Below are 10,994 nucleotides of genomic sequence, written 5' to 3'. Positions count from 1 at the left end.
CCAACTCTCCCTGGGGTTGGTAGGAGGGATAGAGAGAGAGCAAGAGCCTGTCTCTGTAGCTTTCTCGGAATGTGGGCATCCTCCCAACCTATGGGAGTGGAGGTGTGAAGGACACAGGCAAGGGGCGTGAAGTGAGCCTGGTGTATGGCGGGTGGGTGGGGGAGGTTGAGGACCTGGTCAAGGAAATGTGTGAGAGGCTGAAGGTCAGAGTGAGAGTCACAGAAGCAGAGACAGAGAGAGACAGAGATTCAGAGCCACAGAGAGATGGGCATGGACAGGCAGACAGGGCCAGAGAGTAGGAGGAGGCAGGGAGTCAGTTTCCTTAGATTCCCCCAGCACTCAGAGCCTCAGCCTAATCCTGTACTCTGACCCATCCCCATCCCTCCCTGCTGTCCCTTGTTGCCATGGTAACAGCAAGGCAGAGTATGCAGCAAAGGAGGCTGGGCCTGCAGACCTGGCTTGTCTCCATGGAGACTGGGGAAGTCGGGGAGCCACATCTTCTAACCCAGGTAGTTGGTCCCCAGGTTTGTCTCTCTAACTCTGTCCCCTTCCTGGGGGAGGGAGGGAAGGAGAGCCTGTCAACATATCACCCCTTCCTTCTCCTGACATCTTGACCTGCAGGGATGGGCCTGGACCATGGGGAAGGAGATTAGGGGACAGAGAAGCCTTGGGGGTGTCTGGATCCCAGGAGATTCTAGGCTCTCTCTCCTCCTGCTCTCCAGTTGGGCTGGGGGAGACCTCGGCCCCCACCTACTCCCCCCCACCACAGGCCCACATCCCCCTCATACACTCTCTTCTCAGACAAGCCTGGTGAGGCTGATGACTGTGCATCGTGCTCCCAGCGCGAGGCTCTGCGGAAGTTGTGGGGGGAGGAGGGAAGACTTAGGAAGGTCACAGGGATGGATGGGGACAGGGGAGCTCAGCACAAGAGATGGGAAGAAAGACATAAGAGGAGAAATGGACACATAGTCCAGAACCAGAGAGAGGTAGATATGGACAGACAGACTGAAAAAGACAGACAGGGAGACAGGCAAAGACAGACATAAGAAAACAGACAGAGGGAGACTGAGCAACAGAACTCAGTGAAGGTGACACAGAGACACAAGGACATAGAAAGCCAGGCAGGGACAGGCTTGGCAAACCAGGAGGACTCAGAGATAAAGACTGGGAAGAGACTCAGAGCAGAAATGGGGTGGGAGGAGGCTCAGAAATGGGGAGAGACCCCAGAGATCAGCCTCTTGGTACTGGGACAGAGAGGGAGAGAGACTAGAAATATCTGCAGTCATATTCTAGTCACCTCAACAGACTGAGAGGCCAGCCCAAGGGCAGAGACATTGATTAGATTCTGTAAGAGATGTGGAGACAACAGAGACGCTGACACACAAGCTCCTCCTCACACCTGTCCCTGAGGGACACACGCACGGCAAGTTCCGAGACACAGAGGGTGGAGACTGGGGGTACTGTGTGCCAGGCGGGGTGTCCCGGGGTGTGGCCTGCCCCAGGACCATGAAGGTAGGCAAGTCCTGCAGGGTAGACAGCAATTCCGCGCCGTGCTCACCAGGCCGGTGCTGAACGGACAGCTCCCGCGCCCTGGGCCGCCTGCGCGAGGGGCGGGCCCAGCCTCTCCTCTCCCTGCCTCGTCCCTCGCAGTCTGGCTTTTCTCACCGCTCCGGCCCCCTCCTGTCTCCATCTAGTTTTCCATGGCTTCTTGTCTCTCACCTGTCTCTGTCCCATCTCAGTCTCTGCTTCTCTCAGCTCCAACTCCCCGGGTCTCTTACCCTCCTTGCTTCATCTGCCTGCCTCTCGGCCCCTTCCCCATTCTTTCTCAACCCTTCTCTCACTTCAACACGGGGGGCAGTCTCTCCCCCTCTTTGCCCCTAACTCTCTCTCCGCACCCTTCATGGCCTTGCTTGTTGTCTCTCCCCTTTCTTTCTCCCCCACTCGGCCCCATCTCTTACTCTCTCCCGACCTCTCCATCTCTTTCCCTTCTACTCGGCCTCGTTTTGGCTCTCACTGTGTGACCTTCACTCGTCCTTTCACAGCTGCAGTTTCCACAGAAACCTCCAGCGGGGCGGGGGAGGGCGGGGACAGAGAGCAGACCCACCCTTCTCCCTGCTCATCTAGCCCTTCAGCCCTCCGCCCCCATTCTACTGGGATTTCTCACTTCCTCTCTTGGAGGCTGGGGAGGTATGTTTTCAGCAGAAACACAGGGTCACAGTCACAGACAGTTGAAGATGGCCTCACGGATGTACACACACACACACATGCACACGATTACAAAGTCACCAAATCACCCTGGCCCAGGCACACACTTGCAACCATAAGGGCCACCCCAGGCACCTCCACACTCAACGGTTCATTCGCCCTCCCCTCCCCCAGCCCCATCTGGTTTCTGTCTTTCTGTGTCTCCGTTTCTTGGTGTCTCCGCCTCTCCAGATCCCACATCTCTCTCCATCTGTCTCAGGGTCTCTGTCGCAGCCTCCTTCTGTCCTGAGAGGTCAGTGGAGAGGGGCCAGCTGTCTCGACCAGGGCTGACCCGCTGGCTGTGGGCAGGGGTGAGGGTAGAGAGAATGCAGGAGTCACCGTCCAGTCTGTGTTTCTCAGAAGACTCCCCTGGGGCCCAAGCCTTCAATGCCCTCACCCCCAGGAAATGAGACCCGGGTATCCCCAGTTTTGGGGTTTTGTTCTTTTTTTTATTCCAACAGGGACTGGGATGTGGCAGGGGGAGGGATGGGGGCCCAACTGACCCCCTCCCTGGGGGGGAGGTCTCATAGAAATTCCGAGGTTTCTCCCCAAAAAAGAGAGAGAAAGAGAAGAGTCGAGGGGCGCCAGGGGACACCCATCTGCCCAGAGGCTCTCCCCTCCTCCATAAGTGGGGAGGGCTGCGTCGACTTGGGGAGCCTGAGCAGTCCCAGGATGGGGTCCTCCCCACAGACCGCTTTCGGCTTCCAGGAACGGCCCTCGCAGTCCCCGGGCCCTGGAGTCCCCGGTTCCTGCGCTCCTGTTGTCCGCAGTGGGGGGCGGAGTGCGGCGTCCGCGGCACCCTCTGGCGAGTCCACTAGGGGGCGCAGGCAGGCCCCGGAGCCGGGCATTGGACTTCACCGGGAACCGAAGGCAAAATCGCGGCGTCCGGCCTGTCCCTAGCCCGCTGGGGAAGTGGGGGCGGCCGGGGCCTGGGGCGGGCCCCGTCCCTGCGGTCAGTCCGGGAGCCCGCTCGGCCCCGCCCGTGGTCACTCGTGCTCGGCCAGCTCGCGGGAACCGGCGGGGCCCGGCCGCGGCCGGGGCGGGCTGGTGGCCTCGGCGGGGGCGCCCAGGCTGCGCTGGGGGGCGCCGGCCCCGGAGGCCCGCAGCGCCTGGATGCGCCGGCACTCCTGGCAGACGCGCACGTGGGTGCAGGGGGTGGGGGCGGGGGGCCGGGCCCCGCCGGGCGGCCCCGGGTCGTCCAGGAGGCGCTGGGGGCCTCCGTGCGCGCCGCCCGCATCTCCGCCCGCGCCGGCCGAGTAGAGCTTGCCGTTGCTGAGGCGCATCTCGCGGACGGCGCGCAGCGACAGCAGGGCCCGGCTCGGGCCGCCCGGGCGCCGGCGCCGGCGGGAACGCGACGTCTTGCGGCAGGACACCGCGTGCCGCAGCTCCTGCAGCATCTCCTGGCACACTGACACCTGCGGGCGGGCGGCGCGGGGCGCGGTGGTCACTGGCCGCGCTCTCCTCGCCGCCGCCCCCTCCCCGCCTCCCCTCTCTCTCTGCACCTCTTCCGCTCTTTGCGCCCCACCTCCTTCTTTCACTTCTTTCTCTTTCCCCGCAGGCCCTTTCACCTCCTCTCCTCCTCCTTCCCTCTCACTTCCCACCCTCTTCCCTCAGTTCTCACCTCTCCAGCTCTCAACTCCTCTCTCTCCCCCCCACTTCTCTACCCTGTTCCCTTCTTCTTTGGGTTTCTTCCTGAATCTGCCCTCACCTCCTACCCAGGCTACTCTCTTTCCGCTTGTCTTTTCACTCTGAGTCTTTCCCTCATACTTGTTTTCCATCTTCTGCCTCTTTTTCATGCAGCCATTATTACTACATATATGAGCTGAGCACCTACTGTGTGCCAGACACTGTTCTGGGCACTGGGGATACAGCAGAGAAAACGGAAGTCCCTGCCCTCGGGGAGGTTACATTCCAGTGTGCAGAGACAGGAAATGTAGGTCATCACAGTGAAAATGTAAATGTATATTAGGTGGTGGTGAGAGCTCTGGGGAAAAATAAAATCGGCTAGAGAGGTGGGGAGTGATGCTGAATTTTGAGAGGACAGTTAAGGGAGACTGATTGAGAAGAGACCTGAAAGGCAGTGCTGGGAGAGCCACATGGAGCCGGGAGAGCAGGCAGATAACTCAGCAGGACAAAGGTGCTGAGGTGGGAGTGGGCACGGCCTGACAGAGGAATGGAGAGCAGGTCTGGGTGGCTGGAAGGGGGTGTGCAAGGGGGAGGGAGATGAGGTCAGAGGAGCAATGGGGGCCAGTTCATATGAGGCCAGATGCCACTGTAAGGATGTGGCTTTTACTGTGAGTCAGATGGGAGCCGCTGGAGGGTTTTGAGCAGAGGACTGCTGCGCTTCCGCAGGATCACTCTGGGGCCATGCTAAGAAGAGGCTGTAGTGAGGCCACGAGCAGGAGCGGGGAGCCCACTGAGGCAGCCCCTGCTATAACCAGGCAGGAGACAGCAGCGGCTGGACCAGAGTGGTGGTGGCCAAGGAGGTGAGAAGGGGTTGGATTCTGGGTGTATTTTGAAGGTGGAGCCAACAGGATTTGCTGAGAGATCAGATGGCGTGAGAGAGAGTGAAGGGTAACTCCACATATTTTCGCCTGAGTAAACAGAATGACGGCATTGCCTGGTGGGTGGGCAGGAGCTCCGTGTTGGACATATGATGTTATGTGCACTACCTGTTAGACATCCACAGGGAGATGTTGAGTATGGAGCTGAATTTACAAACCCTGGGTTCAGGGAGAGGTCCCAGTGAGAGATACACATTTGGGAGCTATGGTGGGCAGCCCCAAGATCCCGTCCCCAGTGTTCCTGCCGTTGTATCAGGGTTGCTGTATGACCAACAGAATACGGCTAGGTCAGCTATTTTGGCTTCTGCCTGGCTCTCTTGGATCACTTGCTCTGGGGGAAGCCAGCTGCCACGGCATGAGGATGCTCAAGCAGCCCTGTGGAGAGGTCCCTGTGTGAGGAACGGAGGCCTCTTGCCAACTGGTGTGTGAATGAGTGTATTAATCACGTTCTTTATTTTTTCTATCTTAGGAAGTTTTGACATCTTAAAAATCTTGCTGGCCAGGGGAAGACTGCCCCTCCTAGAACTAGACAATTCTTAGGGGTAGGGAAGGGCTGAGTGCCTGTCTGTCATGCAAATCAACCAATCCCTCGAGTATATAGCCCCAACCGCCCCCTTTATCCAACTCACACACACTAATTCAGTATTTCCTCTGCCCTAAATCAAACGAAGGCAGGTACCAGACAACGAGAGACCACCCCACTAGCCAGAGTCCCCCACATTATCCAAACTAGCCACTCCTGAGCTACACTGCCTTCCCTTTCTTGCAGAAACCCCAACAAAGGCTGGCCTAGGCTTTCCCTTACTCCTGCTTCTGCCTCCTGACCAAACCTGGTGCTTCCCCTGTGGCCCTGCCTGTGTGTGTGACCCTGTGGTGTGACATGCCCCCTTTTGGAAAATGTAAGTAATAAAAATCTTCTTTCAATGGCATTGGCCTCTCTGTGTCATCACTCAGTCACCTCCAGAAATTAAATTCCCATGGGTACATTTTGAGACGGTGAGCCATCTTGGAAGTGGATCCTCCAGCCCCTAGTCGAGCCTTCAGCCAACATCATGACCATGACCTCACTAGAGACCCTGGGCAGACGGAACCACCCAGCTAAGCTGCTCCCAGCTTCCTGACCCAAAGAAAGTGTAAACTGATAATAAGTTTGCTGTTTTAAGCTGCTAAATTTGGGGGTGATTTGTTGTTATGTGGCAAAAGATAACTACTACAGGAGTGGAGAAAGAGAAGAGCAGCAGCCTGAGGACCAAGCCCTGCAGCCCCCCAACGAAGGCGTGGCCAGGGAGGCAGGAGGAAATGAGGTGCAAGCCGGGAAGCAGGGTTTTGAGGAGAGTGATCAGCTGGGCTGAAGCCTATCACCACCTCACATGTGGTGAGGCCTGAGCCTTCGGCACTGGATCTCAGCCGTGGGGTCACTGGTGATGGGACTGGCCTCAGTGGAGAGGTGGGCACAGAAGCTGGACTGGAGAGTGTCCAAGAGTGAATGAGAGGAGAGAAAGTGGAAACAGCAGGGGGGGACAATCCTTTCAAGGCTGTAAGGGGAGAAATGGCTGGTGGCTGGGAGGGGAAGTGGGGGTCAAGAGAGGGTTTCTTGAAGATGGGAGAAATGACAGCACATTTGTACACTGCTGGCCTTGATCCAACAAAGAGGGGGACACTGATGATGCAGGAGGAAGGGAGAGAACTTCTGAGGAATGTCCTAGGGAAGGCGAGAGAGGAGACGGGGCACAGGGGAGGGCGCCTTAGTGAGGAGCATGGACGTTCATTCGAGTAACTAACACAGTGAGTGGAGAAAGCAGGCGGGTGGCTGGGCATGGAGGTGGCTCTCCCTGACTCCTCTGCTTTCTCAGGGGAGTAGAAGCAAGGTTATCAGGCAAAAGTGAGGAGGGGGAGGAGGGGCTGAGGGCTGGTGGAGAGAGGGGAAGATGGGAACAGTCTAGGAGCATGGGGCATGAATGAGTCCAGAAAGGCAGGAGTGTCGCTGGGCAGCATGGATCCTGGAAACAGCGTGAGCCAGGTCAGCAAGTCTGTCTGTCTTCTTCCAGTCGCATTCAGCTGCATTCTCCTGCCTCTGGCTCTCTTATTTCTTCTTGCTTTGTCACCTCTGCCTCTCCCCACATCCTTCTCTCCGGGCCCCTTCTCACTCCTTTCCCCTGCCCCCTCATCTCTGCCCTGCCCTCTTTCCCTCTCTGTCCTCCCTCATGCCCATGGATTCTCTCTCCCGTCCCAATGCCCCAGTCTTCACACCCCTCCAGCCCCAGGGTCCCGCTTCTCCCACACACACCCTTCACCAGCCTCCTCACCTCTTCAGATTCTGCTGACCTCCGTGTGGACCATATGAATTCCATGACCGCCACGAAGACAGCAATGATGAGGCCACAGATGAGCACGACAAAAATGCCGCCAATGTTCTCCATGCCCAAACCTGGGAGTCAAGGGGGAAAGCCACATAGTCGGGGCTGTGTGGGCATGGGGGCTGTGAGGGACCTTTAGGAAGAGCACCGCATGCAGGGTGGCTGACCTTTAGCTCGATGGTCCTCCTCCTTAGGGCATCGGCTCCCCTCCCACCACTTGCGCTTCAGGATCTCCAGCCGGTTGTTCTCCTGAAGCTGCAGGATGGCCAGTGTGATCTCATCCCGGAATGGGGAGCCTAGACCAGGCATACAAGGCGGTGGACTGGCCATCGGGGCTCTGGAGCCCTGCCCACCCAAACCGCACTGCTCCCTCACCACGGCCTCTCCTCCTGTCTCAGTCATGTCCCCAGGGTCCTCCCTGTCCACGTTCGAGTCTGACCACTGCTCGCCACCTCCCCTGCAACCACCCTAGGCCAAGCAAGCCCCCATTACACCCCATGTCACATTTGTCACTGTCCTCTCCCTGCGGCATCCCTTCACCCCCCGCCCAGGCTCTTCTCCATACAGCAGCCAGAGGGACAATTTCAAAAACATAGTCACAGATCATGCCTCGTTCATGCTTAAAACTCTCCAGCGGCTTCCCATTGCAGCTAGAACAAGGTCCTTCCCCTGGCCTACAAGACCCTGCACTTGCTACTCCCCAACCCCGCTACCCGCACGGCTCTCAGCTCCAGCCACACTGACCTCCGGACTGTTCCTTGAATCCAATCCCACCTCAGGCTCTTTGCCTCTGCCTGGAACGTTCCTTCCCTCACTTCACTCAGGGCTCTGCTCACATGGTGCCTCCTCAGGGGGGCTTCTCTGACTAACTTTATTTAAAATGGCACCAAGCTCCCTCTCAGTCTCTTCCCTTTAATCTCCTGCAGAGCAGCCGTCACCTCTTGACATCACAGTATAAAGCTACGTGTTTATTGCCTGTTTGCTGTCTGCGTGCTACTAGAAGGCAGGAGGGCGGGGGCTTGGTGGCTCCCTGCTGTGCTATCCCAGCATCCAGAGCAGTGCCTGGCACCCAGTAGGGCAGCAGACAGATCTGAGTGAATGAACCCCAGCCACACTTCTCCTCTGCATGGCCCCAACCATGGACCTGCTTTCTCCTTCCTACCCTCAGACCCTCCCCTTAAACCATCCTTTGGCCCCAAACAACCGCACTCCCACCCTATCCTGTACTCATTTCTTCATTCACCGCGATCATTCCTGAGCATCTACCAGGGGCCAGAACTAGGGATACAGGCAAGTGGGGTGGTTAGTATTATCAGGCACCTTCTATGCGTCAGATACCGGGTTTACAGAAATGTATTCAAGTCTCACAGTGGTCCTGTGAGCAGGTATGACTAGCCCTACTATCTGGAGGAGGCAGGTGACACTCTTCCTAAGGTCATGCGCTGAGTCAGGGAGGGAGATGGGATCTGAATCCAGGTCGTGTGACTCAAGAGCCTGTCCCCCAAAGCACCAGGCCACACTGCTTCGCTGGCACAGCACCGACTCTACTACCAAGCTGTGAGATTGGCGGTAATTTGTTATGCAATAACAGATAACTAATGCAGCAGTCATCAGCATATAGATGGGGGGTTTTTTGGTGAGAAAGACTGTCGCTGAACTAACACCTATGCCAATCTTCCTCTATTTTATGAGGAATACCACCACAGTGTGGCTCGACGAGCAGTGCTGGGTCCACACCCAGGATTCGAACTTGCGAACTCTGGGCCACCAAAGCGGAGCACACAAACTTAACCACTGTGCCATCAGGCCAGCCCCTAGATGGTTTTAAATGCCAAATTTTGGTGACAAAATTGGTGGTGACTTTCCAGCACTGAGCCCTGGAAAAGCATGACCTGAAGTACAAATTGGTACGTCCAAGTCTCCCTGGCAGATCCATCCACCCTCCTTCCGTCCTTCCATCTACTCTCCCTCCCTCCCTTTCAACCATCCAACATCCATCATCCATTTTATGAGTAGCTGCTCTGAGCCAGGCTGTGGGTTTGGTGTAGAGAACACGAAGTAAATAAAACCAGGTCCTCACCCTCGAAGGGCCCTTGGGCCAATGGGGGAAGCGCAAGCCTCAGGGCCACATGTACTGAGTTGTGCACAGTCTCGCTGGGTCCTCCCAACAGCCCTGAGGGTTTGGAGCTCGATTGCTCCTAGGCCTCTTTTTTGTAGGTTGAAGGTGCAGAGGCTCAGGAAGGTGACATCACTTGCCTGAGACCACACAGCCAGGAGGCCATACACAACACACCCAGCCTGCCTCAGGGAGGGCCTGGCCTAGTCCCTGGCCTGCTTACACAGCTTGGTTCTGGATACCCAGGGCCCCCACTGCATTCCCCAGCCCCTCTGTGCCATACCCAGCGGCATGCCGATGCCGTAGCCCTTGGTGTCGAGGAGGCCCCCGATCTGGGTGAGGTTGCAGTTGAGGCGCCGGTGGTACTCATTCATGGTGGATTCGAGCAGGAAGGCGTAGCGGGAGTTGAGGACACGGGCGATGCCCTCCTCTGTGCTCTTGACGAACACGCTGGGTTGCTTCGACTGCATGTAGTTCCACATACGCTGGTACGTCTGGTACCGCGAATTCTGGGCAGAGTGGGCACAAGGAAAAGTCAGGAGACGGTCTTTCCACCCCTTGCCTCTCCCCTGAGCCCTGTCCCCTGCCCTCCAGGAAATCTCCCTTAACCTGAGAGAGAGAGCAAGACCAGAGGAAGACAGAAAGAGACAAAGATAGAGGAGAGAGACAAGACAGACAGACTGCTCAAGGCCAGGTCCAAGTCGTCCCCACATCCACCAGCCCAGCAAGGACCTGAGGACCGAAGGCTTGGGGAGAAGGGGCCACAGTCTATTTTTCAACCCTTCTTCTCTCTTCCACTCCTGGGTTTGGTTCGGCCTGACACCTGCCCCGTCTTCCTAGCACTCCCCGAGGCCCTACAGAAGCTGGGAGCAGATGCTCAACCCCAAATCTACACAGGCCCGGCCTGGTTCAGGGAGACCTGCGTCCATGCCAAATAGGACAGCCTACTTCCTACAGGCTCCGCAGGAACCCTCTGGGAAATGCCCCACTTCACCCCACCTACAGCCCTGAGGGGGAGGTGTGTGGAGGCCAGGCTGGGGATGACCACTGCTGCCACTACTCCTGGCACACACCCTCCTGCTCCTGCGTCTCCCTCTTTGGTCTGAGGTCTAGATGCTGCTCTTCCTAGGTGCTCCACAGGCCCCTCCCTATGCTTCGGCAACCTCTCAACGTGGGAGTTCACCCCTTCTTCCTCTCCTTTACCCTTCAGCAAGCCACCCCAGTCCAGTTCCAGCCTCCTCCAGACCACCTGTCTCCCCAAAGGGAAATTTCAGCTCTAAATGGGTCACCCCTTGGCTCACTAACCATTCCCAGCTCCCCACTTACAGGGTCCAATCTCAGTCCTATCCTGGCATTTGAGGCCTCTGTAGTCTCACCCAATCTCCTCACCAGGCTTGCTTTCCTTCCGTTTCCTTCCCACCACCCCTAAACACACAGGGACAAGCTCCTTTCATCTTGAAGGCCCTTCCTCTCCTCTCTGCTGGCCCATTTTCCCAGGCCTGACCCTTCTAGCAGCTTCTGTGACCTCATTTGGCCTGTCCAGCAGAGATGCGACATTGGATCCCACATCTGCCTCCTTTCCTCCATTCCCTGGGTGAAAGTCCAGTTTCCCGAGCCAGATGGCGGCACCCCTGAGAGCGCATGAGCATGTCTTCTGCTCCCCAGCCTCTCTGACTCTCATGACAATCGGTCCCTCTGACCCAGGGCCAGCCC

The 10,994-nt window shown here is 57.5% G+C and overlaps 1 protein-coding gene across 3 annotated transcripts in view; it reads right to left on the bottom strand.

Annotated features, from left to right (window-relative positions):
- Window positions 1-3,089: 3,089 nt before the first annotated feature.
- Window positions 3,090-10,994, bottom strand: part of GRIK5 (glutamate ionotropic receptor kainate type subunit 5) — a 56,164-nt gene continuing 48,259 nt past the window's right edge. Inside the window, exons 17-20 of one of the 3 annotated variants that reach the window (XM_070557905.1) lie at window positions 9,565-9,790; window positions 7,333-7,461; window positions 7,115-7,236; window positions 3,090-3,659 (exon numbers count right to left, since the gene is read on the bottom strand). In XM_070557905.1, coding sequence (XP_070414006.1) covers window positions 3,231-3,659; window positions 7,115-7,236; window positions 7,333-7,461; window positions 9,565-9,790 — 906 coding nt within the window. In that variant the 3' untranslated portion in view covers window positions 3,090-3,230. The remainder of the gene's footprint in view (window positions 3,660-7,114; window positions 7,237-7,332; window positions 7,462-9,564; window positions 9,791-10,994) is intronic. The other 2 variants (XM_070557907.1, XM_070557906.1) reach the window with 2 other exon arrangements.

The sequence above is a fragment of the Equus przewalskii genome, chromosome 9 (genome assembly GCF_037783145.1).
Source record: "Equus przewalskii isolate Varuska chromosome 9, EquPr2, whole genome shotgun sequence".
Taxonomy (NCBI): Eukaryota; Metazoa; Chordata; class Mammalia; order Perissodactyla; family Equidae; genus Equus; species Equus przewalskii.
This window is presented reverse-complemented; position numbering and strand designations above follow the sequence as displayed.